At 47.8% G+C, this 11755-nt stretch overlaps 1 protein-coding gene across 1 annotated transcript; it reads right to left on the reverse strand.

Annotated features, from left to right (window-relative positions):
* Positions 1-1216: 1216 nt before the first annotated feature.
* Positions 1217-11477, reverse strand: LOC139321747 (lysosomal acid glucosylceramidase-like). Its single transcript, XM_070950609.1, has 10 exons — positions 11376-11477; positions 11046-11237; positions 10815-10964; positions 8735-8871; positions 7637-7809; positions 6737-6977; positions 5692-5916; positions 3436-3599; positions 2593-2718; positions 1217-1898 (listed from the first exon to the last, which is right to left on the reverse strand). The coding sequence occupies exons 1-10, from the start codon at positions 11437-11439 to the stop codon at positions 1793-1795; spliced, it is 1578 nt and encodes a 525-aa protein (XP_070806710.1). The 5' UTR covers positions 11440-11477; the 3' UTR covers positions 1217-1792.
* Positions 11478-11755: the final 278 nt, after the last annotated feature.

Below are 11755 nucleotides of genomic sequence, written 5' to 3' on the forward strand. Positions count from 1 at the left end.
TCTGTTTGGGGGCTTTTTTTCTGAAGCTCTGTTTGGGGGCTTCTTTTCTGAAGTTCTGTTTGGGGGCTTCTTTTTTTGAAGCTCTGTTTGGGGGCTTTTTTTCTGAAGCTCTGTTTGGAGGCTTCTTTTCTGAAGCTCTGTTTGGGGGCTTTTTTTCTGAAGCTCTGTTTGGGGGCTTTTTTTCTGAAGCTCTGTTTGGGGGCTTCTTTTCTGAAGTTCTGTTTGGGGGCTTCTTTTCTGAAGCTCTGTTTGGGGGCTTTTTTTCTGAAGCTCTGTTTGGAGGCTTTTTTTCTGAAGCTCTATTTGGAGGCTTCTTTTCTGAATCTCTGTTTGGAGGCTTCTTTTCTGAAGCTCTGTTTGGAGGCTTTTTTTCTGAAGCTCTGTTTGGGGGCTTCTTTTCCAAAGCTTCGTTTCTGATGCTTTTTCCAGCCTCTGAAACCTCCGTTTGAGAAGCTGGGCAGGGCTACATTCGGAGTATAAGACGCTCCCAGATTTTCACCCTCTTTTTTGGGGGGGGGGAAGGTGCGTCTTATACTCCGAAAAAATACGGTATTTTTCCGTGCCTTCAAATTGGTCCTGACTCTTTAGAGCCATGATTGCAAACCTATGGCATGCGTGGAACAGCTTGCCACTAGACATTGTGAATGCTCCATCACTGGAGCCTTTTAAGAAGAGACTGGAAGACTGCTTGTCTGAAATGGTTTAGGGCAGTGATGGCTAACCTTTTTGCCATCACGTGCCAGGAGGGGGGAGCGGGGAGGGTCGTATGTGCGTGTGGCCACACCCATAATTCTATGCGCCCCAACCCCACACGTATGATCCCCCCACTCCCCATGCTCCTGGCATGCGATGGCCCAGGAGGCCCGTTTTTCTTTCTCACCTGGCTCCAGGGCCTCTCTAGGAATCTGGGGAGGGCGAAAACAGCCTTCCCCATCTCCCTGGAGGTTCTCCGGAGGCTGAAAACAGCCCGTTTCCCTACTTCTGATGGATCCAGAAGACCCGAAAATCACCTGGCGGAGCTGAGCTCGCGTGCCCACTGATATGCCTATGCGTGCCACCTGTGGCACGCGTGCCATAGGTTCGCCATCATGGGTTTAGGGTCTCCAAGATTCCTTTCAGGTCTATTCCGAATGATGGATTCATCCAAAGTGTCCTATTTCAGGTCTCAAACTCACACACGCACAAATACACACACACACAGAGTTAGTAGGTCAGGAAAGCCATTTACTCAAGGTTGGCCAGATTGACAGCACCCAAGGGAAGAAATATCGATCAACAAATTAAAGCTTTCCGGAGTACTTTTGTTCTCAAAAGGAGCGCGCAGAAGAATAGTCAAAATCCAGTCCAAAGTTCAGAGAGCCGAATCAGATTCGTCAAACAGTCCAAAGATCAGGGTTCCGGGAATCACAAGCAGAAACGCAGGAATAACACACTACAACAGGAGACCAGAAGAGGAATATGGTTCATGGGTGCCTCTTAAATCAGTCTGCAGCCAGCTGTCTTTAATTAAGAAAGTTATTCCCGTTGCTTGGCAAGGAGCCTCACTGAGCATCTTCGCTCTGCTCTACGGTCCATGTCTAAGGGATTGGAGACCGAACGTCATCATTAGACTGCTCCAGCTATTGTGATGGAACTTGTGTGGATTGGCCAAGCCTGATGTCTCCTGAGACTGACGTTCCCACTAGTTTTGCTGGAGCCGCTTCTTCAATGTGTGAATCGTGGGCTGTGACACAAGGTCTCTTCTCTTCTGAGCCTGCTATTCCTGAGCGAGAAGCCAATTTCCTTCCCCATCTCAGGACCTCCTCCATAGGTAGGTTTGGATGGAGTGAGCTCTCGCACAATCCTTAATGTAACCCACCCGATTGTCCGAGATAGTAAAAGAAATATCGACAAACCAGCTGAAAAGAGAGGAGAAATTCTGGTCAAAGGAGGTGCGAGATTCTGTTAACGTACAATAAAGGAGAATGAAGTAGAATTAGTGTCAGCACTTCAAGCTGCATTTACTCTAGTGCTGACATAAGAAGGAGAAGCGGAGGCGTCTGGAAAGGGACGTTTGACTTTTCACCTACTTATTTTCTCTGGAGATAATATCCCCTAGGAGATGGATGGGAGGGGGGAAATTCCTTTGAGCTGGAGCAGTAGATTAGGGGTAGAGTGATTTGGAAGATGGCCAATGAGTGCAGAGGAGTGGTGAAAGGAAAAGGAAGGTTTTGGGTCAGGAAGTCAGTGTTGGCTACGATGGAGTCGGAGTTAGAATGTCGTGCTTAATAAATGGAAGTTTTTCATCAAAGACTTTGTTTGAAATGCAATTTATTTGAGACAACCTCAAAACCTGACAATTAGCTTGTTTAGTTGTATTTCCTGTCTGGAAGGCTGACGACAATTTTGCAAGTCTGGAATTACACATCTCTCACTGTGTGTTTTACAGACTGAGAAACTAGGGAAGGTTTCATCCGAGTTTCTTTCTCTGCCCGTTATGCAGCCGTGGGCTACTCTGTCTCTTATCTAATTGTTCGTCTTTTTCCATCTCCCAAGCTTCACACCAGCCCACCGTATTCCCAATTCGGGGTCCTCCAGACCCTCTCCACTTACTCGTTCAGCACCACGGCTACTGCAACGCCATCGGGTCTCAGGAAAGCTGAAGTCTTCAACTTACACATCTCAAAGAAGCAGTTGGAGGTGAGAGCAACTCGCACAGAGCCTTCAGGGATGAATTTGCTGGCCGGAAGAGAGAAGACGATACTATTGGACCGAGATCAGTACAGATAGTCCATATTGACTGGTTCTCACACAACCTTTGTAAGTATTCCCCCATGGTCACATGATCAAAATTAGGGGACTAAGCGACCAGTTGTAAGTCACAGACTAAAAGGTAAAAGATAAAGGTTCCCCTTGCATATACATGCTAGTCGTTCCCAACTCTAGGAGGCAGTGCTCATCTCCGTTTCAAAGCCGAAGAGCCAGCGCTGTCCGAAGACGTCTCCGTGGTCATGTGGCCGGCGTGACTCAACGCCAAAGGCACACGGAACGCTGTCACCTTCCCACCAAAGGTGGTCCCTATTTTTCTACTTGCATTTTTTTAAAGTGCTTTCAAACTGCTAGGTCGGCAGAAGCTGGGACAAGTCACGGGAGCTCATCCCGTTATGCGGCACTTGGGATTCGAACCGCTGAACTGCCGACCTTTCGATCGACAAGCTCACCGTCTTATCCACTAGGCCATCGCGTCCCCTTCAGTCGCAGACTACTGGTAACTTAATCCGATACACGAACGATTAAATGCAAAACTGCCTCTTTCCCTCCATCACTTCCTCGGCAAGCCTGCGGAACTCCCTGCCACTGGATGAGTCCATTCTATATGGCATCTGTATTATTCTTTTTTCCTCATCCTTCTTTTCCTCCCCACTTTGCAAAACCGGTCTCGGATGATGAGTTTACCTGAAATGTCCCAGGTGATAAAACATGGGCTGTTTGTAGAATTCATCTTTGAGGGGGTTCACAATGATGGGGCTGTCCACGGGATTGTCCACCCAGTTGGGACCCCCTTCCATGTCCAGGGCCAAGTTCCAGTCAATCCACCCAGTGACAAAATGGTTGAGATTCTGCAGAGACCAAAAGCATCAGAGGCTTTACCGGTTGCATTACAGCCCAAATCTCCCTTCCCTTTGCATGCCAAGGGGGAAAAAAAGACATTTCTGGATTGAGCAAACTATGAAAGAATCAAACTTCAGACCATGGTCTGCCTTGGACTCGGGGAAAACTAGAGAGGGAAGGTTCTCTAAAGATCAGAATTTGCCCCCAGAAGTTATGGTTGCTCCAAAACTTAGAGGTTTTAAGGAGAGATTGGACTTGTCTGAAATGGAATAGAGTTTCCTGCTTCTATTATTCTGCTATCCTTCCTTCCTTCCTTCCTTCCTTCCTTCCTTCCTTCCTTCCTTCCTTCCTTCCTTCCTTCCTTCCTCATGAGATTGGACAAGAAGACCTTATAACTGTGTTTTCCTTCCTTCCTTCCTTCCTTCCTTCCTTCCTTCCTTCCTTCCTTCCTTCCTTCCTTCCGCAGGGGATTGGACAAGAAGACCTTCCAACTGTGTTATCCTTCCTTCCTTCCTTCCTTCCTTCCTTCCTTCCTTCCTTCCTTCCTTCCGCAGGGGATTGGACAAGAAGACCTTCCAACTGTGTTATCCTTCCTTCCTTCCTTCCTTTTCCTTCCTTCCTTCCTTCCTTCCTTCCTTCCTTCCTTCCTTCCTTCCTTCCTTCCTTCCTTCTGCAGGAGGTTGTAGAAGAAAACCTTCCAACTGTGTTATCCTTCCTTCCTTCCTTCCGCAGGAGATTGGACAAGAAGACCTTCCAACTGTGTTATCCTTCCTTCCTTCCTTCCTTCCTTCCTTCCTTCCTTCCTTCCTTCCTTCCGCAGGAGATTGGACAAGAAGACCTTCCAACTGTGTTATCCTTCCTTCCTTCCTTCCTTCCTTCCTTCCTTCCTTCCTTCCTTCCTTCCTTCCTTCCTTCCTTCCTTCTGCAGGAGGTTGTAGAAGAAAACCTTCCAACTGTGTTATCTTTCCTTCCTTCCTTAAGCAGGAGATTGGACAAGAAGACCTTCCAACTGTGTTATCCTTCCTTCCTTCCTTCCTTCCTTCCTTCCTTCCTTCCTTCCTTCCTTCCTTCCGCAGGAGATTGGACAAGAAGACCTTCCAACTGTGTTATCCTTCCTTCCTTCCTTCCTTCCTTCCTTCCTTCCTTCCTTCCTTCCTTCCTTCCTTCCTTCCTTCCTTCTGCAGGGGATTGGACAAGAAGACCTTCCAACTGTGTTATCCTTCCTTCCTTCCTTCCTTCCTTCCTTCCTTCCTTCCTTCCTTCCTTCCTTCCCCTTCCTTCCTTCCTTCCTTCCTTCCTTCCGCAGGGGATTGGACAAGAAGACCTTCCAACTGTGTTATCCTTCCTTCCTTCCTTCCTTCCTTCCTTCCTTCCTTCCTTCCTTCCTTCCTTCCTTCCTTCCTTCCTTCTGCAGGGGATTGGACAAGAAGACCTTCCAACTGTATTATCCTTCCTTCCTTCCTTCCTTCCTTCCTTCCTTCCTTCCTTCCTTCCCCTTCCTTCCTTCCTTCCTTCCTTCCTTCTGCAGGAGGTTGTAGAAGAAAACCTTCCAACTGTGTTATCCTTCCTTCCTTCCTTCCTTCCTTCTGCAGGAGGTTGTAGAAGAAGACCTTCCAACTGTGTTATCCTTCCTTCCTTCCTTCCCCTTCCTTCCTTCCTTCCTTCCTTCCTTCCTTCCTTCCTTCCTTCCTTCCTTCCTTCCTTCCTTCCTCATGAGATTGGACAAGAAGACCTTCCAACTGTGTTATCCTTCCTTCCTTCCTTCCTTCCTTCCTTCCTTCCTTCCTTCCTTCCTTCCTTTTCCTTCCTTCCTTCTGCAGGGGGTTGGATAGAAGACTTCCAAGATACCTTTCCCTCCCTCTCTCCCTCCCGCCTCCCTTCTTGAGGAGGGGGTTGGACTAAAAGACCTCCAAGGTCCCTTCCCGCTCTGTTATTCTGTTATCCTCAAGCCCACCCCTCCCTAAAGCAGAGTTTTAGTGCAAAGATTCTACAACACCCTTTTGAAGAACCAGAAACTGCGAGGACGTTTTGACGTCCATTCCTGCCCTTCTTATCGTCGAAGAGATCAATTTTTGGTCGTAGCAAGGGGGGTCCCCTTACCGTCAGGATATTGCTGCTGTAATAGGTGCCTCTCTCCCAGCTTCCCAGTATAACCTTCATGTCCCAGTCCAGATAACCATTGCAAGCTTCGGTGTAGAGCAGGAAGAAATCGGGGTACAGGTGATGGGTAACGTCCAGAGTAAGTCCAGCTGGGGTGACCGAGTCAAAATACCAATGGATCCCAATGCCGGATACGAAGGCCGCTGCGGTACTATTGCCAATCACCTGTCAGGGGACAGAGGGAAGGAAGAGGAGCCTCAATCCAGGCAGTCCTCGGTTTACAACAGCCCGTTTAAAGTTACAAGTTACTTTCAAACTTGTTCAAAGTTACAACAGTGCTGGGGGGAAAAAAATCGACCGATGACCGTGGTTCACACTTACGACCGTTGCACCTTCCCCACAGTCACGTGATCAAAATTGGCAACCAGCATGTACAAGGTCATCCTCGACGTACGACCACAGTTGAGCCCCAAACGTCCGTTGCTAAGTGAAACATGGGTGAAGTGAACGTTGCCCCTTCCTCACCGTCCTGTAGACGCGAATCGGCGCAGTTGAAAGAGTGAGTCACACGGTGGTTAAGTGAATCTGGATTCCCCGTGGACTTCGGCAAGGTCGGCCAAGGACGCTACAACTGTCCTAAGTACCGGTCAGTTGCCAAGCTTCTGAATTTTGATCACATGACCATAGGGAATACTGCCACAGTTGCTACCTGGGAATAACGATCCTAAGTCACTCTTTTTCAATGCCATCTGTCACTAAACACATGGTGGTAAGTCAAGGATTTCCCCCGTCGTAGTGTAGATACGTCGAGGGGTGGGTTTCAAAAATTTTAGCAAGGGGTTCTCTGCCCGGTTGCTGGGTGGGCATGGCCATGGTGGGCATGGCCTAGTCGGCCTCCTGCACCATGGTGGAGGGGGATTTTTTTTGCCCTCCCCAGGCTCCGGAGGCTGTCCTCAAGCTTCCAGGAGCCTCGCCAGGCTCTGAAGGCCCTCTGGTGGCCGGAAACAGCCCGGTTTCCGGCCTTCCCGAATTTTTGGGAACCCACCTGGTCAGCCCAGTTCGGCAAGTGACACCTCCCGTCATCAAGGATCATCAGGCGGACGTCGGCGTGACGGCTGGCGGCAAGGGTGGGCCCCAAATCTTGAATGATAAAGTCGCGCTGATCTTGCGGCGAGAAATAATTGCAAGGAAAATCTTCCCGACTTATGAAAAGGGCCGTGACGGGTTCGTTCTGAGAGCTGAATGCCCAGAAAGTAATATTGTATTTGGCGTACTCCTCAAAGAACCTAAATTCAAAAATCGGAATAATGTTGTAAAAATGCGATTGTCAAATTTCGATGCTATCTCAAAATAAATGAATTTCCAAACTGCCGATCTTTGAGGAAATTTTCTCTTTATTGAGCATAGCGATCTGATCCTGGCTCTTTCGCGGTCAGCACTGACCTTTGCCCCCCAATCCCTCCCTTTCCGATCCCCAATTCTCTGCGTCTCATTGGCTATCTTCCAAGCCACTCTCCTCATCCCATCTCCGTCAGATCACAGGAATGTCTCCCCCCTCCTCCCATCTCCGAGGAAACAGAATCTTCAAAGGAATTAAGTAGGCAAAAGTTCAAGCTTCTCCTCTCCTTTCATATGTCAGCGCTGGAACGCTGACAGCGATAGGATCAGCTTGGAAATATCCCCATCCTTCTCCAGAGTAGGGTGTGGAGACAGAGAAGGGACTAAACTTCTCCGTGCATATTGTCCCACTGATTTCTTAATCTCTATCCACAGGGATTTTCAAAAACGTCTGTCGGTGGGTGGGGCCAGATCACGATTCGGGGAGGAGTTTGAGAAAGGGCGGAGCCACAAAGTGGGCGGGACTTGGCTAGGGGAGGAGCCTGCTAAATTCAAAGTTTAAGAAGCCGTTCCTAAACCAGACGAGATTGAAAAAGTTATTTATTACCTGATAAAATAACGAGCCCAGGCCTTGTGGTAGCGATCGCCTGGTTCTCCCTTTATCCTGGATTTGCCATAAACCCTGTTGTTGACCCTTAGCCAGGCAGGACTGGTCCAAGGGCTGCTGACCAGTGAGAGGGGTCTCCCGGTGAGGGCCATGATACGATGGAGCAGGGGGATCTGTGGAGAGAGACAACAACTGTCTCCGGGGATGGCCTGATTGATGGTCCACAAGAGCATTCACACGATCTCCTTGTGGGTTTGTTGACTTTGACCGTGTTAATCCCGGAGCTCTGCAGGCAGTCCTCCAGTTATGACCGCCATGGAGCCTTCCCATTACGGTTGTTAAGCTGTAGCAGGCATAAAATGGTTACCAACCCAACTGATCAACTGTCAGACTGCGATGCTATCTCAAAATTAAATGAATTTCCAAACTGCCAATCTTTAAGGAAATCTTTCTTTAATTGAGCACAGCCACCGGATCATGACTCCACGCGGACAAGACTGACCTTTTGCCCCCCAATCCCTCCCTTTCCGATCCCCAAATCTCTGCTTCTCATTGGCTGTCTTCCAAGTCATTCTTCAGACTTCTTTTCATCGTCATTTCCCAGGAATGTGCCCCCTCCCCTCATTTCCACGACAACCCGACTTCAAACGGATTTAGCAGGCAAAAGTTTCAGAGTTTATCTCTCGCTCTCCTCTGCTCTCTATGCCAGCGTTGAAACGCTGACATCAACATTTTTCCCAGCGGTTGTTAGGCAAGCAACCTCCTTCCCCTTCCTCCCCCTCCCCTTCCTCCTCCCCTTCTCCTTTACTCCCTGAACCCCTCGCCCTTCTAACACTGATGTTATTACTTAGTTGGGTAATGGAACGTCTTCAAGGAAACCACCAAACTCAGAGAGCGCCAAGGATCCCACAGTTTTCCTCCTCCCCTTCCCCTTCCTCTTCTCTTCCTCCCTTTCCTCCTCCTCCTCTTCCTCCCAAACGCCACCTCCTTCTAGCACTGATGATGTTAGCTAGTTGGGTCATGAAACGTTTGCGAGAAAACCACCAAGCTCACAGAGCACCCAGGACCCCACAACTCTATTTGGCGTGCCGAACCCACCCTAAGTTTGGTGTCTTCGGGGGCCAGTTCAAAACACTTCAGTTCGAAGTCATTCACGCAGCGGTCATCGTAAGTGTACGGCCGCGTGGAAAAGTCGGAGCAGCCGATGGGCCAACGCAGCAAATTGTACTCAATTCCTGCAGAAGCAGAGAGAGAGAGAGAGAGAGAGAGAGAGAGGAAAATATTCCAGTCTTCTGATTTTTGCAATCAGAAAAAGGAAGAAAAAAAGGATACAAAACTTACGTCCACGAAAGAAGAAGGAGGAGGAGGAGGAGGAGGAGGAGGAGGAGGAGGAGGAGGAGGAGGAGGAGGAGGAGGAGGAGGAGGAGGAGGAGAAAAATCGCAAAGTACCGGGACTTGCAAATTGAAGTTGAGCGACTGTGGAAAAAGAAATCGTGTTGTCCCGATTGTAATTGGAGCCCTTGGAGCAATACCCAAAGGGCAACCCTGCTATTTAGAGATTCTAAATTTGCCGGACTTGAACATTTTGACTCTACGAAAAACCACCTTACTCGGAACAGCTGACATCCTCCGACGACACCTTAACAGTTCCTAGGTCCTTGGTTAGGACTCGAGCTGCTGAGCTATTAACCAGCCTCAAAGGCTGTGAATCTCACTAGAGATTAAATAATAATAATAATAATAACAATAATAATAATAATAATAATGACGCCATCAATACTATCTCATAAAGATGGTTCTTCGTCAGGGAGCATCTCATTCCTTCTCCCTCCCCTTGCTTTTTCCTTTCCTGCTATGCCTTTCAGTCCATCCGTTCTCACTGAATTACGGTTTCCCCTGAATTGCTCTCTTCCTTTTTCATTCATTCTCGAGCATCCCGGGGATAAATCGATTCAATTCAAAATGAAAACTCAGAACCTACCTCGTTTTATTTTCTTCTCATCAAACATCGGTGCGTAAAGTCAGTAAAACGAGGTTTAAAAAAAAAACCTCAACTTTCTCGATTGTTCAGACCGTATGCCCGCAAACAAAGATCGCCATTCTGCTAGTAAACGCAGCTTAACCCTGCCGGTTTTTTTCATCCTTGCTTGGAGAAAGATAAGAGCTTCAGGGTGCTAGCTTTCCCCGAGCGGCTAGATTTCATTGTGTGGATGTTTGGGTGGTTTAGGGGTGGGGAATTTGTGGTGGATAGGGTGGGGGGATGTTTGGGACAGGGGTGAAATCCAGCAGGTTCTGGCGAACTGGTAGCGGAAATTTTGAGTAGTTCGGAGAACCGGCAAATACCACCTCTGGCTGGCCCCAGGAGTGGGGAAGGAATGGGGATTTTGCAGTGTCCTTCCCCTGGAGTGGGGAGGGAATGGGGATTTTGCAGTATCCTTCCCCTGGAGTGGGGAGGGAATGGAGATTTTGCAGTATCCTTCCCCCAGGAGTGGGGAGGGAATGGGAATTCCCTCAAAACCATGTTGTTCCGCCAGGCTGGGCTGTCAATGTAAAGATTTTAATTGGTTTTAAGTGGGATTTTAAATTTGGGGTTTTATAAATTGGGCCTCTTATTTAATAATTTTAATTATTTTTAAATTTTGTCTGTCTTTGTGTTTTTAATTAGGCTGTACACCGCCCTGAGTCCTTCGGGAGAAGGGCAGTATAGAAATAAAATAAAATAAAATAAAATAAAATAAAATAAAATAAAATAAAATAAAATAAAATAAAATAAAATAAAATAAAATAAAATAAAATAAAATAAAATAAAATAAAATAAAATAAAATAAAATAAAAAAATAAATAAAATTTTGCAATATCCTTCCCCTGGAGTGGGGAGGGAATGGGGATTTGCGGTATCCTTCCTCTGCCACACCCAAGCCACACCACGCCCACCAAGCCACACCACGCCCACAGAATCGGTAGTAAAAAAAATGTGGATTTCACCACTGGTTTGGGGATTGTTATGTGTGTTGTTCCCTGGTCTTTGGGTGTTAAGTGAATTTCGTTGTATGGGTATCCTGTGTGTACACGTACAATGACAATAAAGTTATTATTATTATTATTATTATTATTATTATTATTATTATTATTATTATTATTGTTATTATCATCAAGGGGTCATTCCCAATTTTCTCACCTTCTTCGGAGAAGTAAGACCGGAGAAGTTGGTTTTGGGCTGCATAAGACAAATGCAGGATGTTGATGGCCGCAGAGTCGGTGAGCGACCCGCCGAAGCCTTTGACGTATTGGTGCCGAACGGAGGGATCGTAGGTGTAGAAAATTCCGCCTGAGAGACAAGAATGAACAGAATGAACAAAATAAAGAAGGGACCCTGGCAGGTCATCTAGTCCAACCTCCCCAGATTTACCGGAGGCTCCTGACTTGGCAGCTGTTTGCCCTTCGCTCCTCTCCAACCGTTGGCCGTCCCTGCTGGTTGTGTACTTGACAAAGCTGCCGACATCAGGGAGGGAGACCGGGTCCACCGTGTCGCAGTACGTCGCGTTGCAAACGCACACCATTGCAGTTGCGCGAAGGTATTTAGGACTACAGGGCTGGCGTGCTAGAGATCGACCAAAAATGGACAGGGGAGGGGGGATAGTAGGTGAATTTAGACACCGCCTACCAGCACAATGAAGCCCCGCCCACTTTTCCTTCCGGCTCCACCCACAAAAGACTTCCCGAAGGCTTCCCCACTGACCTCTGACTTCAACCATCCCTAAGAAGACAAGGAACAGCGCCCCCAAAGCATTCCGTGTCTGCATAGCAACCTTGAAACATCAGCCTCCGAATTTAAGAGAAATTTGCCTGCAGGGGGAAGAAAAAAAAAGATTATTTTTTTGGGGGGAGGCATCATTTGCAAAGCTGTTAATTTATTCATGCATGGTTCCTGCAGCCCAAATCCTAAATCTACCCCCTCCTCCCAATCTATTCCTTGTAGGACGTAGCCCCCACCACACCCAGTGACTCTGCTGTAAGGTTGGGAGTCCAAGCTAGACCGATTTTATCTACCAGATGTTCAGCCTATTCTTCCCAAGGACCCGTTCAGTCAGGGATCAGCAACCTGTGACTCTGGTGCTT

This window comes from Pituophis catenifer, unplaced genomic scaffold (genome assembly GCF_029215685.1).
Source record: "Pituophis catenifer annectens isolate HBS135680 unplaced genomic scaffold, rPitCat1.0.hap2 SCAF_10, whole genome shotgun sequence".
In the NCBI taxonomy this organism is placed as follows: domain Eukaryota; kingdom Metazoa; phylum Chordata; class Lepidosauria; order Squamata; family Colubridae; genus Pituophis; species Pituophis catenifer.

Bases quoted from the DNA above. Each gene is read 5' to 3' on its own strand.
- LOC139321747 (XM_070950609.1), bottom strand. From the start codon at position 11,439: ATGCAGACACGGAATGCTTTGGGGGCGCTGTTCCTTGTCTTCTTAGGG. The intron at 10,965-11,045 runs GTAAATCTGGGG...CTTGTCTCTCAG, and splicing joins TGCCAAGTCAGGAGCCTCCG to GCGGAATTTTCTACACCTAC. The intron at 8,872-10,814 runs GTGAGAAAATTG...CTGCTTCTGCAG, and splicing joins GTCTTACTTCTCCGAAGAAG to GAATTGAGTACAATTTGCTG.